This window comes from Mustela nivalis (genome assembly GCF_964662115.1).
Source record: "Mustela nivalis genome assembly, chromosome: 4".
In the NCBI taxonomy this organism is placed as follows: Eukaryota; Metazoa; Chordata; class Mammalia; order Carnivora; family Mustelidae; genus Mustela; species Mustela nivalis.
This window is the reverse complement of record NC_139023.1, coordinates 140,833,667-140,855,422: the sequence shown is the minus strand read 5'-3', so window position 1 is coordinate 140,855,422 and position 21,756 is coordinate 140,833,667. Positions and strand designations below refer to the sequence as shown.

Below are 21,756 nucleotides of genomic sequence, written 5' to 3'. Positions count from 1 at the left end.
CCATTCTTCCTTTTCTTAGACTTTTCAGCCTTCCCTAACAATCCATATAAATTCTGATGAAACTAATAGCTAGAAGACTAGAGCAGAAAGTGAAGGTATATTAATATAATTAGGTATTCCTCCCGATATATCTTTGTCTCTGATTATCAAAGTCACACACGCTCATTATAAAACATTCAGATAATTTTAGTAAATTATGAAGAAGGAAATGAAAAAACTGCCTCTAAATTCCACTACCTATAAATAACTGTTGCTAAATAACATAATAAAAAATACTGTGTTGGCTGTCATTCGGGACTTTTACCTATGCATAAATATACACAGAATACAAAGTATACACACAGACCTAGATACCTATAAGATACATTATACATGTAGTTTGGTGATCTTTTACACTAAATCATACAGATAGCTTATTTTCCATGTCAATACCACAAACTCATAATACATTAATGGCCGTGCAGTATTTCATCCTCTGAACATATCAAATTCTACTTAACTGATGTGTTTCTTTTTCCTACTTTCTTGAGACTTTTCATTTTTTGAAGCCCCAAAAAGAGGCTTAATATTCACTCTAATTCATTGATAGCTCCTATAACTGTATATCTAGTGCCTAGTAATACAAACATAAAATTCTGCCTCCAAAAAAGAATGTAGATAAAAATATTTCACATCTTTGTCTATTAGAAACATTCTGAATTTGACACTAAAAGCAAAGGCAACAAAAGCAAAATACAAACAAGTACTTCAAACTAAAATGCTTCTGCAGAGCAGAAGAAACGATCAGTAAAATGAAAAGGCAACCTATGGAGTAGGAGAAAATGCTTGCAAATTATATATCTAATAATATCCAAACTACATAAACAGCTCATACAACTCAACAGCACAAAAGAAACAAACATAAAACAATGTGATTTATAAAAATGGGCACACGAATAAATGAATGAGTGAGTGAATGAATGAATGGCAGAGAATGTGAATAGGTATTTTTTCCAAAGAAGACATACAGACGGCCCACAGGTACATAAAAAGGTGCTCAACATCACTCATCATCAGGGAAATGCAAATCAAAACAACAATGAGATATCACCTCACACTTGTTAGAATAACTGTTATTAAAAAGACAATAAAGAGGGGTGCCTAGCTATCTCAGTCAGGAAAGCATGCAACTCTTGATCTCAGGGTTGGGAGTTTAAGTCCCATGTTGGGTACAGAGATTATTTAAAAATAAAATCTTAAAAAAAAAAAAAGCTACTTTCACTTAAGACTATCCTTAAAAAAAAAAAAAGGAATAATAACAAGTGTTGGAAAGATGTAGAGAAGAGGGAACCCTCATGCACTGTTGGTAGGAATATAGATTGCTATAGCAACTATGGAAAGCAATATGGAAGTTCCTCAAAAAATTAAAAATAAACTATCTTATAATACAGCAATTCCACTTCTAAGTATCTATCTGAAGGAATGAAAAGACTACCTTGTAAGGATATGTATACCCTCATGTTCACTGCAGCATTATGTATAATAGCCAAGACATGGAAGCAATGTGTATCCACCAAGAGATGAATGGATAAAGAATATGTTTGCTCTTCACAAGTGTGTGAACACACACACACACACACACACACACACATAAATATATCAGTGTATTATTATTCATTCATTTAAATAAGAGGAGATCTCCTATTATTTAGGATGGACCTTGAGGGCATTATGCTAACTGAAATAAGCCAGACTGAGAAAGAAAAATACTTTATAATCTCACTTATATGTGGAATTAAAAAAAAAAACAAAACCCAAAACCAAACAAACAAACTGAACTTAGAGATACAAAGAACAGACTGGTAGTTGGCGGGGAGAGGAGATGGCAAAGATGGTCAAAAGGTACAAACTTTCAATTATAAAATAAATAAGTCCTGGTAATGTTCAGCATGGTAACTATAGTTAATCATACTATATTGTATATTTGAAAGTTGCTAAGAGAGTAGATTTTCATCACAGGAAAGAATTTATAACTATATATGGTGATAGATGTTACCTAAATAAACTGTGGTGATCATTTTGCAATATATACATATTACAAAATATACATTTTGCAATATATACATATTATACATATTATCAAGTCATCATGTCATACACCTGAAACAAATATGTTATGTATGTTAATTTTATTACAATTAAAAAAAGGAAACACCCTGATGCCATTTACTCCAAGGAAATAAAGCAATCTCTCAGTTGTAGAAAATTACAAGGTACAAGAATAAAAGCTAAAAAGTTTAGCAGTCACGAAGCCTTAGCCATGGGAGGCATAAAGAATTCTAAGGATTTTTTCCCTAACTAAAAATACTTCAAATCTAGAATCTGAAGTCTGGCCAAGCCTATTTGTGAGCAAAATTACTTTGAAGACTAGAGCAATTGTGGCTTTGTAAAAGAAATCATTAGAAGAATTTAAGTATTTAATTTCATATAAAAATGAGTCTCTTTTAATAAATTCTCAGGAATATCTAAAGTACAGTATGAAGTACATATACACCAAACTGTCCGACCATTTCTCTAATGACAGGAACTTTTGGGAAGGTGATAAAGTCAGTCTAATACATTGTTCCAGGAGGTCTTGATTAAATGTGTCCTTACAGTGGTTCTCCAGTAATTTTAGACACAGACACAGACACACACACACACACACACACACACACGCATGCCCACATGCACACAGACACACACCCATATTCAAAAAAGCAGAAGAATCCAGCTTTAAGGGATGGAAGAAGTAGCTTGTGATTTTGCAATTTCAAGGCATATTCGGTTTCAATTAAATGAAAGAAGGTACACTCACAATTTTCTTTGAGGACTTTAATTGCCTGGAGGGAACTTAGATCTCCTGACATTAGCTCTACCAATTATTTGAAACTAAATTTCCCATCTGAGCATAAAGTATTAGACAAGCAACTTTCTTTGGTGTGACACTGTTAAAGTCTACACATGAAGATACTCAGTTTCTATTTGAGGGTGTAAATCATCATTTCATCTGTTTTCATATTTGTAGGACTGCAGCCTATGGCTGAATGGTATAGTCATTTTTCTCTGCAACTAAACAAGGTAAATAAATGTGATATATTGGCACATCACGCCACCACTCTGCATATGGTGCGCATTAAGGTTGTATTCATTTGCCATATGAATATAATTCCTTTTACCACATCTACTATTAGTTACAAGCAGTAAATACAGAGTTGTTTTGCTGGAACTCGAGGGCCTGCATTACATCATGGAGCACTAAACATCCTGGACCTTCTGGAGAATTTCATAAACGTAGTAGTTTAATGTCACCTGAACTTGAACACTGCCAACATGCTGCTTCAAACCCAACTTGATGAATTCTTCAAGAAAAAAAGAAAAATACAGGGCAGTCTTAGTGTTAGTACAACAGAATAGGCCAGAAGTCAGGCCATAAGGAAAGCTCTCGATGAGGGGAATACAAGAACTCATGCTCTAGACAAAGAATCAGATCAAGAGTTGTACCCCAGGTACAACAAGGCTACTTGTTTCGAGCACTGCTTTTATATTCAGAATAAAGTGAACATAAGGTTAAAATATCCAAACAATTTTCTTCCACTGTGCTTACTGAAGACCCGTGATCAAGAAGATAAGAGTATATCTCATGACAAACTGATGCTTTGTTTCGTTAGGCATAGGTTGTGCTTACTTTTTCCTTAAACAATGTATTTATTATAAAATTCCAAATCCACATGAGGGTGGGAGAAAAGAAGAAAGTGATTTCTTTTAAAAACTCATATGGCTCAGCACAAATATACATATCTTGGCATTTATGATCTATAAATAATACATCACAGCCGATTAAAAACAAAGTACAGCTGACTTTTCAAGTACCGATTTTCAAATTTACCAACATTACGTCCCCAAGTACATCCAGCAGATGGTGCTCTAGGACACCTACTTACAGAGAGTAGTACTGTTTGTGTTACATCTGCCTATATTTTGACAAGACAAAGAATAAGGATTTATCAGTAGCTTCAGTAAAACATATTAGGCTTTATGATAGAAAAAACATAATTCCTAAATATGTGCACAAAAATATACATATGCATAAGCACATGTGCACAGAAGCAACCAGTAAATAATTCACACCTGGACATATAATGATACTACTTTTCTTAGAGACTGATGAGTAGTCCATGTATATCAGTGGTATTTATAGTCATATGGCAAGATCATTCTAAATTCATTAAAAAAAAAATTTAGAATGGCCGAAAGTTAGAATTCATTTTTAATTATAGCAGGAATGTCTCATTAGGGTGATACTAGTAAAATTAACAACAGTAGGATTTACGGTAATGACTGAGGTGATTGATGAGAGTATAACAAAATGAAGTTTTAGACAGAGAAAAAGCAGGGCAGCTATGGCATACAGTACTTTAAAAAACAGCTCTGTGGTCTGTTAGTGCTAGCCTTATGGTTAATAAAACCTTCTTTCTAATTAATGGTGCTGAAATATTCTTAAAGAACAGAATCTTGTTGTTATGAAAAAACTTCAATACTTCTGCTTTTTTTTTTTTTCTTTCAGTAGACGCCATTCCCATAAAGGAGAAAGCTGACATAGATTAGCATGTCTGATTGCAAAGAGGAAAAAAATGCCACCTTTCAATCAAATCAAAAACAGAATGTGAGAATGGAAAAGTACTTTACTGAAATACTATACACACACATCCACAAAACACCCTCAGTCAGCAACCATTTGCTTCTCAAGCTAATCAACTGCTTTTTAAAAAAAAATTACTCAGAAGCCTGAAAATTCTTAATAAGCATTTAATTTTAAGTTTATGATCTAATAATACAAAAATCATAGATAGTAACTATTTTGTAAATTTTCATCTCGTTTATAAGATCATTTCAAAGTTTAAAGTATTTAAATGCCAACAGAATGCACTGGGGCACATTTTCTCCAAAATTTGTGAATATACAGTCTGTATAGCACTATTCTGAGGAAAAAAATGCATGTTTCAGTAAAGCATTTTGGTACACAAATGCAGTTGTAAAACACAAAGAGTACTAGGGGAAAGGGAGGTATGCTTCCATGGAGAAAATATCTTTCGTTAAAATGTTCTCGGTTAATTTTATTTAAAAATCTACAACTAAGTGGAATTGTATCTTAATTTTTCTTTTTGGTAAGAAAATTGCATTCCACAGGAGATAACTATCACAAAACAAAAGAGTCGAAGATGAACAACTATCTGTTATACAGGAAAACAAGGTTTTTGCCACGTGATCTAGGCAGAGTTTATAAAACATGTGTATCCTTTTAAAAGACCAAGATATACTAAATATAGGTTTTATGCAGCTGAATTAGCCAGATTTTGCCCAAGTAAGGTGTAATTTAATACTGGATAACATGATTTTTTAAAAAATAGGAATAAAGCTATGAACTTCACATATAGCACTAATGTCAGATTTATAGAAAACGGCGCAGGCATATGACCCTAGGAAGGAAAATCACTAGCTTATTCTCATGATTTTTGGGGCAAAAAAAACAAAACCACACAAAAACTAAATGCTTGAGTGAGACCTATAAAATGCAGAAAAAGCAATAGTTTAGTTTTCTTTAATTTTCTCTTCAAGAGAGAGAAAAAAGTCTGTGTGCAAATATTTAAGTTGAGGCATTGTGTGCATTTATAGACCAGACTGAAATTATATGTTAAAAAAAAAAAAAAGTGTAGCTGTTTCTTAAAGGTCATTTATATTGCATCCAGGAGATAAAATGTAGGAATAAGCATAAGCTAAAATTCCTCATCTGAAAAGCTCTGACTTCAGCGGCTGCATCGTGGAGCCATCAACGAGCCAGAGGCTTATAAAATCTAAACCAGTCTGCATAAATGTATAAAACACAGTTCACATGCATGGTAAAAATGTTTTTTTTTTTTTTTTTTTGAAAAGCTTAAACTGGCTTGTTCATTTTTCTATTCTAATGCGTGGAAATTCTCATTATATGAAAAAGTGCCTATTTGTCTTTCTCCCAGATTCATCCTTCAAAGCTAAAGCAAAATTAGATTGGGAGATCAGACACTATAAAAGGGCCAGAAAGGATGAGGTTCACTTTGAGAAAGGTAATTTAATTTAGTCAAGATACAGTACAATTTTCTAAAATTTTTATTAGATGTGCTGTTATGTTATTCTTTTATTTTTCTTCTCTTTTCATTACCAGCATTACTAGGAGTTAATATCCACCATACTGCAGACAATGAGAGGGTATAGATGAACTGCTTTATGAAAAATATAACATTATAATATATACTCTAATGCCAACAAGATGGTGTTTGTGTGGTGATTTATTTGCTCTGAGCATTCTGTGCTTCTGATAACACCTTAAGTCAGTTACTATTGTTGCTTTCATTTTACAGACAAGACAGAAGGACCACAGCAAAGCTCGGAACTTAGATTTGCTTTAACTCCAAACTCCAGGATTTGGTCAATGCTATTTGATTCATTTTTTTAGAGGACAAGCATGTAAAAACCATCTCTAGGATGATTTATAAGGTATTTAAATATATATTTCTCCCTTCTGGAAAAGCTGAATATTTCTAGTTTAAAAATACACATTAATTTCTGAATAACGGCCACTACATATAAGTGTTGCTAATAAGCCTTTAGCTACTTCTCAGAGTACACATTGGTAATGACCATGTATAACATATAGAACACAATTAGGTCATGAAAATAAAAAAACAAAAACCAAACCAAAAATTCTTTTCTTGTGTTTGGAATGCTGTAGGTGAATTAAACACATTATTTGAAGGCAAGAGAAAATTCTTCCTAAATATTTTTAGCTAAGTAACAAACTGTATATTTATTATTTATGTCAAGCCTAGGTTTGTCTTAGATCATTTACTAAATCCCAGTAACTAAATTTATAGACAGAGGAAAAAAAGAAATTGAAAGTAGACCCTCCTAAAAGGCCAGAAATGAAGAAGGAGCAGAATGTGAGTCCATAATGTAAAGAACATGAAGTCTTTCTCAAACAGAAGTGACAAAATCCCTGAAGTCTACATGTTTAAAAATTTTATAATTACATATAAAATGCAGATGTCTGTATAAATATGAGGAATACACAGACGCACTACCCCCCCACTGAAACACATACACCAAGTCTGTATTATCCAAAGCATCACAGTCTTAAGGTGATTTTTCATATTCTATTTGTATAGGGAATCGTCCCTGATTTGAGTAACATACGAAATATATATTGGAGGATTTAATAAAAATTATGTTTACCCATCACATAAAACAAGAAAAAAAATATTCCCCATACAGTTCTTTTAAAATTATATACTGGTTTTTTACTAAATATTTTTTGAAATATTTAATTATAATATTATTAATTTAATAATTAAAGGTTTCATTTTCAATCAAATATTAGACATTTAATAAGCACAGCTTGAAGAAGTCAATCCAAAATGTGATGGACTGAAACATATTCAGACTATTTCATAATTTGGAGTGAAGTACCATGATATTCAGGTAAAGCAATCTGGGACAAAATGGTGCTTCCTTAACCCAATACAGGGCAACTTGCTTTAAATTAAGAAACTGTAAATATTTAAGAGCAGTTAAAATGCTCTGCCTTATGAAGTAAAAATCTAAAGCTATTCTTGCAGGAACTCTTCAGTGTTGTCATAATCATTTTAATTAAATTCTCATTTTTCAGGTGGTCCCTTTAATTGTTTTCTCCTACTTCTTAATGTGTTTTTCTAAAGCCATTTCTTTTCTGCAGCTGTGTGCGATTGGTTTTAATGGTAGCTGCTTCCTTTTTTGCCTTCTGTGAATTACAATTTTAAATGGTTACACATTTTTTGTTTTACTGCCTTCAGCATAGTTTCATAAAGATGTTTAAGGCTGTTGGTGAACATATTCATTTCCCATCTGAAAAACCAAGAGCCAATTTGAATATTCCATGTTGGCCTTTTATAACCTGTTTTATCTTTTAATATGTAAATGAAAGCATATTCTTTATAAAGACTGGTTCATTTCCACAAAATTATAATTGTTCTTTTGCTCTCTTAAAATATGAATTTGATAAACAAGATAATATGTGGTTGCTCTTTTATGTTATATCTTGTTCGTGAATGGAACACCTCTCTTTTATTTGGTGACAGCCATTTCCAATGAAGAACTAGCATTTTCAGTTCACAAGAATAATCTGTAATATGGAAAAGAGATTTCATAGTTGCACTTGAGAATTATCAATGCTAACAAAACATACTTGAAAGGCTATCTAGAACTTTCTTAAATTATAACTAAGAAATTAAAAAGACTTGATAATTCAGTTTCACTTTCACCATGATAAAAAACATTAATTCACTGCAAAATGTTATTATATATCACTTGTAACAGTTTACTTATAAAATAAGTTTGTACTTACTGCCTGGGTTATCTCCAATCCCGCTGCTTTTTCCATTCCAGTACCAGAGCAGAAGGGTCGCGTCACGTGATCCTGAGAGAATGTAGCAATTTCCCCCAATATAGGACTCAGAACGAGTGAGGCAAGTGACCACATCCCAATGGCCAAATACCACCTGAGTCAATTTTCCTGAAATACAAAACAATTTTCTTTAAAACTGCTATAAAATTTAAAAAATTCCTGTGACTATTTCCTTTGTAAGATAATGAAGTCATATTATCTCAGATTCTGATGATTCAGAATTTATAATCAAATGTGATCTGGCCTAACCTAAAAGTTTTCTTCGAATATTAGTAACAACAAAAAATCAATTGAACAGTGGTAACATTTCTGAAAGACATAATGTTAAAAATTTTTGAGGACCATGGTACCATATCATTATACATGGCTACTATAAATTCCAAATGAATCACGTCTACTGATTAAAGCAGGCCCAGAAGAACTTGCATTTGGAATGACTTCAGCAATTTCTTAAGTTCCTTTGTATGGTTCAAAGCACAATAAAACTCAGGTGCCTTTCTTTAAGTACTCTATAATTCAGACTTTGCTAATACAAACTTCTCTCTGAATCAGTAAAGATTTAATGTGCTTCTTTTTTTCAAAGTGTTCTATCCAAGGATGATATAAGTCACTTTGGAGAGTTTCTGTTCTTTTTAAATCAGAATTACATGAACTAAGTTTTGGTAAAAAGACTAATATATTGTGATTGCAATTAGAGCTGGGCCATTCTTTCTTTGTTTTGATTGCCTGAATGATGAAAATTCCTTGGTGAGTGATGATGAAGTTAAGATAATGGCAGTTTATCGAACATTAATGACTGGGGACAAAAGGGAAGAAGCCAGTACACTTATTATACATCTCGGGACGGCTTCAGACACAGGATGAATTAGTCACGTAACAGTGCTGGGAAAAAAAGTAAAGCCCCCACTTTGAGAATCTTTGTTTAAAAATCAGATATGGTGTTTATAATTCATACAAACTTGTCTAAAGAATGAAATAGCTATAGCAGCCCTTCTACTACATCCCTATGGTTTCTAAGCTAACATTTGCCTTTGAAATGTCTATAGAACTACAGATGAATGCCATAGTGTGTCTACCTCTAATAATCAGCAATGAGGTGGGTTTTTAAATTTTTATTTTTTTATTTTTTTTTAAATTTTTTATTTTTTATAAACATATATTTTTATCCCCAGGGGTACAGGAATGAAATCTTGCCATTTGCGACAACATGGATGGAACTAGAGCGAATCATGCTTAGCGAAATAAGTCAAGCAGAGAAAGACAACTATCATATGATCTCCCTGATAAATTTTTATTTTTAAAGAAGTATTTCAGTGGGGTCACATAAATAGAATTCAAATGTTCAAGAAGAAAGACCTCTAAGCTGAAAAAAGATTAATATGCCTAAAAAGTCCGTGTTTAATTTGGAAACATCATAACCTATCCGAAAGTTTAAGGTCTCAGTTAAGTATTAGCATCTGAGTGTATTTAACTTTTCAAGCTCATCATGAATATAACTAAAAAAGTACTGTTAATTTTTTTAAATTCTTCATTTTAATAAGTCTGAAGCTTATTACAAAGGCTGCAAATTTTTAAAAAATGCTGAAGAATATTTTACTTCACTCAGCACACCATATACAGTGGGTTCCCTCTTGCAGCTTACTACTAGTAACTTTAAATTCAAATTCATTTCAGTCTCAAATTGCACAAATTATAAAGTGTATTTTTTTCTCCCATGAATAAAGATTTTAGTCAAAACAGGTGTTTTAACTACTGAAGGTTAAAAATGTGCACTTTTGAATTTCTCCAACCTTTAAATTGATATCAAAACATTTCATTTAAAAATCAGCTGTATTGATAAGGAATACGGTAAAAAAGAATTCAAAACTTCTTAGAACAAAAAAAATGGAAAAGAAAAAGAGCAAATTAAATATGAAAAGATATAATCATTTCCATATCATTTCCAATTTATCTGAAGAACAAAGTGAAGAGGTTTCATGGTAAAATGGGTGGGGTTAGAGTAAAGGCAGGCCTTCTTATAAGGGGTAAGACAAAGTTAGAAAACTTAATTAGAAAATTGAAGGCTGAATTAGTGAGTTTTAACTACTGAAAATAACTGAACACATCATATTGTTGATTATGCTTTTTGATAACAGAATATTAAGAGTTATTTCTGTCTCAGCCTAAACCTGACTATGGAGAACATGTAAACTCCAGGAATGATTAAGATAGGTTACTGAGGGTAAGCTTATTTAAGATTTAATACCTATCACCTCAGTGGTTTGTGGGAGTAAGGAGGGGAGTGATTATAATTAAGGAGGTACATGAGGCACCAGGTGCACAGAAACCCACGTGCTTCGAGGAGGCTTGCAAAGGAGCAGCTCTTCACTTGGTAACTTACCTAATTTCCACCTCAGTGAGGACAAAGTGGAAAGATTTAATTGTAAAAATGGGATGAATTAACTATAGTGACAGAACTTTCCAAGATTCCTTTGTTACTTCTCAGTTAAGTCATAGCCCTGTATCTATAATATCAGTGTTAGAAAAATGTATACTCAGTCACTGTGATTTCTTTTCATTAAAATTTCCTAGTGTTTTAATCCCCCCCCAAAGTTATCACAATTATTTCCTATTCAACATTTATTGCACACCTACTAAGTGCCAAGCATCAGGCCCTCTTACATGCACATTGGTGGTAAATAGACATGATCCCAGCCCTCAGAATATTTAATGTCTAGTGGGGCAAAGAGACTTTAAACAAATAAAAGCATATGTAATTATGAATAGCGTTAAGTATTAAAAAAGGAAAAGACAAGGTAGGATCAGTGAGAATAATGTAGAATGAATTTAGATTGGGCATCAAGGAAGAATGAAATGAGGGAGTGATATTTACATTTAAAATATTTCATATTTTAATACAAATTAAATATTTTCTACACTTTATACTTTGGACTCAACTCTGGAAAGCATTATTTTTTCAAGTTTACTTTTTCCTGTTCTGGCAGCCTTCCTCCGCAGTCTTTGTTATTGCTATGGGGTTGAGGTTCACTCCTCCTAAATAAATCACAGCATATAAATACCTGCTGCTCTTTTTTGGTAAATTATTTTCTGATAATCTCATAAGTGTTCCTCAACCTTTATTTTTTGTTTCCTTTAATACCAGTCCACCTCTCCACACACTAATATCAAATATTACCACAAGCACTAGAATATCCCTTTTTTGACAGAACAAATTTTCTAGTTAATGTTTTATTTGACAGCTGTGCTACAAATAAAAAAAAATTCAAGCTCAGGACTCTACACCACTGAATCTAAAATGTGGCCTGAAAATAATTCCCACTGCTGAGGGAAGGTTTTATTGTTGCCTCTGCTGTTCTGGTTGTGTCCCGAAAACATGATTTATGTTTAAAGAATTTTCCGTTACAACCATGTTTCTCTCCCCCACCCCACCTTCCCCCAAATCTAATAAGAGAAGGATTTTTTTTGGCGGGGGGAGGGGCCTTATGTGCTAAAATATAATTGAATTCAACACTTGTGATAGCTTTGCTATTATATATTACTGATCATACAATTTTCCTCTTGCTTCTTTGACAAACTTTAAGGAGAAAATATTTAATATTCCTGTTGTCAAAAAGCACAAACACATATTTACCCTAACTGAAATTATTTTAAATAAAACTACCATCAGAGTTTGTATATAAGATATTAAGATACTAGGACTATCATTTCAGGATTTTTTTCATAACTTTTCTGGCAGGTATAAATACTGTACAAGCTAAGTCCCACTGAAATGAAGTTTAAAATAAGGCTACTGCTTACAAAAATGTTTTACATATACACACACACTCACATATTTAAAAAAACAAACAAACAGTAAAGTGGAAGGCTTTTGGAAAGAGTTGGTTAGGAATGATATCCAGTTTATCAAGTCTGGAATGTTATTTAGCTTATCAAGTCTAATGTAACATGGAAGATATGCTAGGAACTTAGTGTTGTAAATTATAACATTTTCCCCCAAATTAACCAATACTGATAGGTACACCTATATAAGATAATATGGTGGAATCACAAAGAATGCTACATTTGAAGTCAGAAGAGCTGTCTCCAAAGCCCAGTTCAATCACCACTGTCTATACGAATTTCAACATGTTATAAACTTTTCTAAACCTCAGCTTCATCATCTGAAAAATGGGGATAAAGATACCTGTTCTATCTATCTCACAGGACTGCTATGAGGCTGAAACAATATCATGCATATGAAAGAACTCTGTAAATTCTGAAGAACGGTGTGTGACAGTGTTATTTTAATTATTAGTATTACATAACGGTGAGGTTAACTCTACAAATATTAATATTCAGTGCTTTTTAAAAATGACATGGAATGTCAGCAAGCTCAAAAATCCTCAAATGTCAAAACTAAAGATTGACATAATATATGATTCCACTTACATAACATTCTAGAAGATGCAAAATTATAGATATGAAGAATAGTTCTGTAGTGCAAGGCTGAGGTGGGGGAAAAGGGAGACTATAAAAGGACAGTACAGGGAATTTGAGGGATGACAGAATTGCTCTGCATCTTTATTGTCTTAGTTATGTAATTCTGCACGCTGCCCAAGCCTACAGGCCTTTAACCCAAAAAGAATTAATTTTATTGTATGTAAATTATAAAATAATTTTTTAAATGTGTAAAAAACCATAAGCAATCTAAGAGAATGTTTAAGAAAGTTCTGTAGAGGAACGTAGCAATTTTAGTCTGAATGTTTTACAAAAGGGAGCACAATTTAAGGTTAAATGATTTTAAGCTATCAAAATAGTGAAAGAAGAGGTTAAATTTTAAATTTAATTATTAAATCAGACAAAATTTGTTGTAATAATAATAATAAATTTTAGGAACACATCAATTCCCATGGCATTTTTAAAGAATTCTAGAGGAGTTTTAGGCTCAGTAGCAATCAACCTCATAGACCCAAACATGCAGTAAGTACTACTTAATGAGAAAGACTTGAATAATGATTTTCTTTCTGAGCCTACAGAAGGTAGGATACAAATTATAAGAAAACTAGATCACTGATTCCATTAAAAAAAAAAAAAAGGAGGTCATGGCATAAACGACTTCTAGGGTTCTATATGAACAGTACATATTTGACTATTTTTCGCTACTTTCTCATGGCTGTATTAAATACTATCAGCTTAAGGACAAAGTCCTTGAATAATAAACAATTAATTTTTCAATATATTATACTTATTAAGGCAGAAGCAAGGATTCATGCATTCTATAAAGATTATTAGCAAGACTGAAAAATGATTTACTCTAAAACATTAAACTAGAAGTTTGAATTAAAAATAATTTCCTATTCCTAACATATTTAAGCAAGATATTTGTAGATCTTAGCTTTAGTTGAAATAATCTGCTTCCACAGTATTATCAAGTTCTGATATGTTAATATCTAATATTAATTCTTTCAAATGTTCAACTACCTATTTATCACAAGTTGATTTCTTCCTCTAACAGCTTCTAAAATACTTTAGAGAGACTTCCTTAAACTTTTCAACTTTTCTCAATATCTTATATACAAAAACTTAGAAATATTTTACTAGATTGGCTCTTCCATCTTAATAGTGAGTTGATCTTGGTTTGTCCCTTAGGGAGATGCATGCAAATGACTATATGGACTTAAAATTTTATATTCTAACAAGAGCTCCTGTCACATATAAAATCAGCAGTCAGCTACTTTCCTTCATGATGGTGTAGCTTTCAGCAAGGGACTAGCAGAACTGAGTGGAGGGAAGGTATCTACTACTAAGAAATACACTTAACGACAATTTCCAGGAAGGAAAAACTGTGGGAAAATACATCAGTATGCATGGGCATCTGCTGTATTATTATGCATGTACACGTGTGTATGGCATTTACATACCTGGATATGATTGCAAAAGAATCATTCATTCTCTGAGCATGAGGCTTGGGAGACACAACTCCTATAAAAAACTGCCTCTTAAAAACATGCTGAAATTAACTTCATAGTGAGCTATGTAATAGATTTTTACTTAAAAGGGAAAAACAGTGTCTCTATGTTATACATTTTACAACTTTGTAATTACTGAAAGGAAGATGAGAGATCATTCTAAGCCTCTCAGTGCTACTTGTAGTTAACCTTAGTTCACTGAAGAAAGTAAGTTACCTGTGTCAGTAGAGTAGACTCGGAAACTCTTATCCCAGAAGCCACAGATGAGAATATAGCGGTTGTCCGAAGTGATGACAAAGCACTGGGAATGGACTTGAATACTTTGGTCTAAAAGGTCAGTGATTTGCCTCCTGTGCATTCCTGTATTGCTGGCTGTGAGAACAGAAGCAGAACAGAAATCCTGCTAAACCCACATATGTACAAAAATCCTATAGTTTGTAATGGGGGGGTGGTGGGGAGTGAGGGGCAGATGCAACACATTCCGGGATAAGAATATTTGATCTTTAATTTTAAAATTTGAACATAATAGTATTTGAAAAACCAAACAGGAAAATATATCCAGTTGTTGGGAGAATGTAGGTAGCTAAATTCAACATCTCATGAGAAATTTTGCCTAGAGGGAAAAATAATAACATACTACAGTTTCAAAATAGTACACAATTCTCAGAACATGCTTTCTAGCTCTTGGCAGGACCAAACTAGATTACAGTCTCCAGACTGCACCACAGGTAGGTTTGTATTTCTGACAATCTCATTACACCCATTGCCATGAGAATAGATTCCTGTTGTGACAATCTATTACCTTTAACTTTTTGTCACAGGAAAGAGATATTAGAATTTAAATGTCATATATTTGAAATATTGTAGCATCTTGGAGTACTTTGGCTTTAACAGGTCTTTAATTTGACTAGATGTGAACTCCCATTTCCCTGTTTACACCTGCACTTGCATGTAGGGAAAGGGTAGAATGAATATTTATTAAAGATACTCGTAATTGAAAAAGTCAACGCACAGCACACTGCCACTTTCTTACTCTTATGTAAGCAATAAAACAAGACAGCCTGGCAGTGTGTTTTCAAAGCCCTACAGAGCACCTGATATGGGGTTTGTCACAAGACAGAAGGTCAGACACAGAGCGACATCAAGCACATAGGAAGAGTAATAATCCTTTAGAAATATACTATCAAGTGTCATTATCAGAAAAGGAATTTTCACTGAGATGCCTTTTTCGGAACCATGAGGCCAACCAAAGAGAAAGCTTTCTTTCTAGTGACCTAAGAGCTATTTCACCACCAACTTTCTGATACAAAAGATGGTTCTTATAGTAACAAAGGAACTTGACTGTATCAGAAATAAAAACAAATAAATTTTTGCATCTGATCATTACATTCTTTGCATCATGGTATTCAGGGCTTTTTTTTTTTTAACCTCAACCTATAAATGCATTATTCATTTTTTTTATATAAATGCATTATTGATAAAAATAAAAAATAGAAAAATATTCATTTTACATCATAACTAAGTTAATGTGATCAACCTAAGAGAAGGCTCAAAAAGTAATGCAGAAGAAAAAAAGTGTTCAAAATACTTTCCAGTGCTGTACTGGGAATCACTGGGGGACACAAAAATAAACTTCCCTGCTCTCATGGCAAACACGACATGGCAAATGTATACATAGACACATGGCAAGATTCTGCTAGCATCTGTCTATACAAGTTAACTGTGTAAGATTGTTAGATAACTATTTGATAATAAGCTTCGTATACTTTTGGGGGATTAATGAACTAGAAAGTGACAGCAGTAGTACAAAAGGATAGAATTCTGTTTGGTGATCACTCCCCTGTTATCTCCTTCCCACACAAAGGGAAGCTGATGGCAAATGAAAAAAGCTTTTATGGGGACCATAGTGCATCAAAGAGAGATATTAGTATCCTACTGCAGTGAAGCTGTGTGGTACAATTTAGATCTTTTATTCCAAGAAATCTAGCAATTAAAGACAAGGTGTGTAGTACTTTCTATACTGGTCACTACAGTACTTCATTCCATATGAAAACTAAAAATGGTTATTTTTGTTATTATTTATATGACTTTTGTTTCTATGATATAAACCTTCACTGGTCTTCGACCTTTTCTTTTTTTGGGGGGTATGGTCTCTTAGGAGGACCTCGTTTCATCAATCTGGGCACATGCATAATTTTGAATTGAGTAACCACAATGTACCCCCCTCTCTCCAATAGGTAAAGGCTGATGCTCTTTCAGCACTCAGATGAACTATTTTCTAAGTAAATGCTTACCTGTAATTTAATATTGCAACTCTCCCCCATCCATCCATCCGTCCAACCATCCAATCTATATAACCTATCTACCTCACAACTGCCTTTCCTTTATCTTGTTGTCTCTGGAGATTCAGTACTGAAGGTATTTTTATTTAATGAAAATTAGGTATATTTGTCTAGATAAGCAGTCTTCAAACTGGGGCATGCATACCCCTGGCAGGAGGTATGTATAAGATTTCCCAAGGGATAAACAGGCACAGATGGTTTTAAGGGAATCAATTTCTAGTTCCTCAACTTTTGTATGTTCTCTTCTCTGAATCGGATTTGCCCGAGAACTCTCTGAGTTTTCCTTCCTCACATCTCTTTTTACAGACTCTTCTTCCACTAAATGAAATAAAGGCATGTTTCCTTCCTGTCCAGAATCTTACTATGGTACTTTATCTCAGGGTATAAAAATCTCTTGAGATGCAAATAAAGGGACAATTCAAAATACTGATGTGAGACTGAAAAGTGAATGCCAAGGTATCAAATCATTCTGCAGGGCAGGTGGTTTCTAATTCATTGCTTTCAATAAAATGGTAGGAGGATCGCATCATAATTTCAATTGATCATTAAAAATAAATTTCAATGATAGATAGTTAAAATGATCATTTAATGATAGACCATGAAAATAATTCTTAATAATAGATTACTATATAAATTTTGTCACATAATTTGGAAAGAGTTCAAAGATTTGACATTGTTAAAACAAAATTCTTTCCTTTGCCATCTATTTTCTTATGTAAGTAACTTTCCTCAGAGCTTCCACCAGCTTAAAAAAAAAAAGACAGGATAGAACCATTGAGGAATTCCGTCTCATTCAGCAACAAATAGTGCTCATTCATGAATATTTGAGCAAAGATGGGAGGAAGTGGAAGCCCTATCCATTTCATTAAAGATGTATTTCCAATAAATGTTTGTTTTTTAATAATATCTATTAAAATTTATAATTTTAATAAGTGGGTATTCATAATATTTGTAATGATAACTCAGTGCAGATTAGTTTTTAGAAAAACTGAGTCTTATGGTCATAGGAAATTTTAACATTTAAATTTACAGACCTATGTTTAATTTTCCACATATTTTTATTGCTGAAAAGTAAAATAGGGTAATCAGTTTTGAAAAGTTAAAACAAAATTGTGTAGGGGAAGGATAAAAATATAAATTTAAGATGAAAAAAGGAATAATACAAAATTTTCAACCATAAAGAGCTTGTTTGTACATTTTTTTAAAAACAGAAAGTGGTGACTATCAATTCACTTTGATATTTAAATTCCATCGGATATATTTAAAGTTGCACACGTTATGCAAAAATAACCTTTGCAACTATATAAACTTGTGGTGAAAACTTTCAGATGCTATATTACACATATGTGAGAAGGTACATGGTTTTATTTTATTTTATTTTATTTTAAGATTTTATTTATTTATTTATTTATTTGACAGACAGAGATCATAAGTAGGCAGAGAGGCAGGCAGAGAGAGAGGGGGAAGCAGGTTCCCTGCTGAGCAGAGAGCCCTATGCAGGGCTCCATTCCAGGACCCTGGGATTATGACCTGAGCCAAGGCAGAGGCTTTAACCCACTGACCCACCTAGGTGCCCCAAGGTAACATGGTTTTAAACAGTATTTTAGGGGATAAAGGAGTGAATGGTCCAGTGACCAGTAATGTAGACTAGGGAAGAAAACTATGGCCTGGGTCTGGTTTTGTGTATAAACTTTTACTGGAACATAGCAATACTCATTTGTTTATATATTGTCTATGGCTGCTTTTGTGCTATAACAGAGCTAAGGGGTTGTGTCTGAGACCTTATGGTCTACAAAGCCTAAAGTACTTACTATCTGGCCCTTTACCAAAAAAGTTTACCCATGCCTGATCGTCGTGAAGGGTGACAGTTTGCTCAATCATTTAATTAGACTTGACTATAGGATATTCGTTGTAAAGTTTTATGGTAAATGCTGATTTATACTTCATAAATAATGTTTTTAAAGGACCTATCAAGTGGACTTTATTTTCCTGACTTTTAAAACTTTACCCAAGTGATCACTTTATTTTTTAACATATGGCAAATCATAAGTACTCAAAGCAAAAGATGATTTAGGAATCAGAGTAGTATTTATCCTTGCGGTGGATAATTCCTTCTTAGATTTCAGCTTATATGTTGGGGACTGATAAATGAATCAGTTTTGAGCTTTTAGTGAGTTATTTTAATTCATTTGCAAATGGTAGTCACTTAGCTTTCTATTGAAATAAGGGTTTTAAAGACAAAAAAGGTGACCCACACATAGGGAACACCCTGGATTTTAAAATAAGTCAGCTCACTCATCTGCTTTATTTAAAAACTTAAAAATTTTTAACAAACTTATGTGCCCAGGAAATTTAACAAAATTACAAGCTAAACATCCAAATCGGTAGCATACCCCTACAACTAGGCAATTAAGTTTTTTTATTCTAAAAGTTACTGAATAGCATCTTTAAAAACAAGAAATGTTAGTATGTTCATATCAGTAACATTCTCAGTGAAGCCACATCCGAAATCCCCCACCCATGAGATGAAAAATGTTAAACTAGAGATTTCAACTAACTGACTCAAAAAGCACAGAAGCAATTAAGTATTCGAAGTCATCTGCCAGGGATGCTCATTTCATCCCAAAGGCCCTTCCTGGTCTCCTCCCTTTTCCTTTTTTCCCCCTTGAACAAATTTAACCTCCAATGGCAATTTATTGGGCTGTAGGACCACAGGAAAATGAATACAAATATCTTAACACTGCCATTGGCTGGGCAATATATTTCAACTTCGAAACTGCTCTGCAATTGCACATTAATCCCCTCAGACTGAACAGAGGGTCCAGGAAGAAAGGATTGATCTCCTTTAATGATGAAACCCTGGCACCACAGTTTTATTTTTCACAACACAGTGCTGCTAAGAACCCCACTGTTATTATGAAAATTTCCCTAGCAAAGGAGCTCCATCACATTACCGGTGCACCAATTCATCATAACGTGCTTCGCTCCTGCTCATCAACAAGTCTGAGTGATGAAAAGATCCAATATTATCCTGACAGTACTTCATGCGCATTCTCAATCACACATTATTACAGCATCCATATTAATTTTCAGTGACACGCGTCCTAGGCCTGTTCAAATTAGGCAAACCAACGAGGGGGAGTTGATGAAATACCAGCATAGCCACAGCTCATTGCATTCCAATTTGCATGCAAATGGTTTATCAGGAAAATTCCATTCCCAGCAACCAGCAAGTGAAAAACAACTGTAATCTACACTTCAGGGCCACCATACAGAGCTTAATGAATCGCAAAGAGAGAAAGAAGTGACAGACCTATGAGAGGATCGATTTCCACTGGCAGCTGGTATGGCTGGTCTTGTACTGCACCTTGATGAGCTGGAATTCACAAAAGATAAAAAAAAAAGCATTATTTTTCATATACTAAACTATATAAAAATGCTTAAGTCAAGTCTTACATAGAATTGCTTCCAACCTCCAAACCTCTCAATCACTTTTGTGAAATTTAAAGAAAAAAAAATCCAGGTGCTTTTATGGCTAGCTTATGAAACATTTATTTTAGATTAGTGCTGTTCTGAACATGTGCCATCAGCAGTGGCTCCAGTCCTGGGCCATAAGCTATAGCAGATGCTTGACTGGCAACCTCTGATGCTGCAACAAAACAAAATTAAGTGGTAAAGCGCGCTGAAAACAAAATGTGACAACCATCTGCTGACTGTAGCAAATACTGTTTTTTTGTTACTTCTTAAAAAGGCAGTTTTGAATGCTGCAGCACAAAGGATCCACAAAAACGTCAATTTATGATGGAGAAAGGGAAAGCTCTAAGTCAGGGAACATTTAATGTTTCATCCATCACTTAAAACCAATCAATTGAAAGTTTGAATAAAAATAAAGAAAGCTATCCGCAGATAAATGTTTTAGTTAAGTGCATTTGGCTGAAATGTTTTCCTCAAGATTGGATTGAGGTTTTTAAGAAAAGTTTTATTAATATTTAATATTTCCATGGTTTCAATTTAAAAATACTCTGAGAAGCAAATGAAAAAGAAAAATCAATCCATACTAAGAACAGTTCGTTCAATTCTCAAAATGGTTCTAAAGATTCTTGCATACTTATTTTGTTATTGAAAAGAGATTCAGAGGGCAGTTTCCTTGTGAAAGGTAGAAGGACCTAGGGTAAAGAGGAAGAGAGTTAGGGAGCAGAAGCCACTGCCTGCTGCTTACGCAGACTTAGGCAAGCATAAACCCCAAAATTAAGGGTTTGGAGAAGATCTTTTCAGCTTTGTGATTCTGACAGTTAAACTCTGGCCCTTTCCCAAATTATTTTCCCTGAATGACTCAGCCATTCACTCTGGTCAGTATCTCCCTTTTATAGACTCATCAGCATTTAAACTACTGCTTAGTTGGTATCAGAACTCTGCTTAATACTGTCATATTTTAGGAAATCTTTCAGACTGTCCTTGAGGAGCTGAAAAGAAAAATGGGGTACATTCCAATGACTTCATTAGATTATTTTTAAAACTTATTATGTCATCATTTCCCCATTAGCAAATACCAACTTTTCAAGGTGGTTTCAAAGATCATTAATACTGATAAAATACCTGTGCAAGTACAATGTTAGCACTAAAAATTATAGTTGAGTATGTATAAGAAATTAAAGTAGCTGAAGAAAGGATACTATATAACAGTCCGTTTTACCGAAGGTAGATTCTGCTGATCACCGGCTCTGCCAGCAAAGAACTCACAGGACACATACAGGGAATGTTCAGGGAGAATGCACCAGAGCCTCTAAATCACCCAACAGTGCCCTTTACTTCTAGTAATACCAGTGTTGATCAACATTAACACCTTGATAATTTTTCTCTACTTCTCTTAGAATCTGGGATCGCAGAGACATGAAAGACACAGTGTCAGTGAAATTTAGGAGGATAACTTTCTTTGGCCATGCCTCAAATTCCAGTGCTGCTGACTGCTACA

The 21,756-nt window shown here is 33.5% G+C and overlaps 1 protein-coding gene across 2 annotated transcripts in view; it reads right to left on the bottom strand.

The window, feature by feature from the left end:
- The window catches only part of LRBA (LPS responsive beige-like anchor protein), a 730,800-nt gene that overhangs the window by 23,943 nt on the left and 685,101 nt on the right, over positions 1–21,756 (bottom strand). For both annotated transcript variants that reach the window (XM_082728100.1, XM_082728101.1), the window contains exons 51-53: positions 20,098–20,160; positions 14,659–14,814; positions 8,435–8,602 (exon numbers count right to left, since the gene is read on the bottom strand). In XM_082728100.1, the coding sequence (XP_082584226.1) occupies positions 8,435–8,602; positions 14,659–14,814; positions 20,098–20,160 (387 nt within the window). The remainder of the gene's footprint in view (positions 1–8,434; positions 8,603–14,658; positions 14,815–20,097; positions 20,161–21,756) is intronic.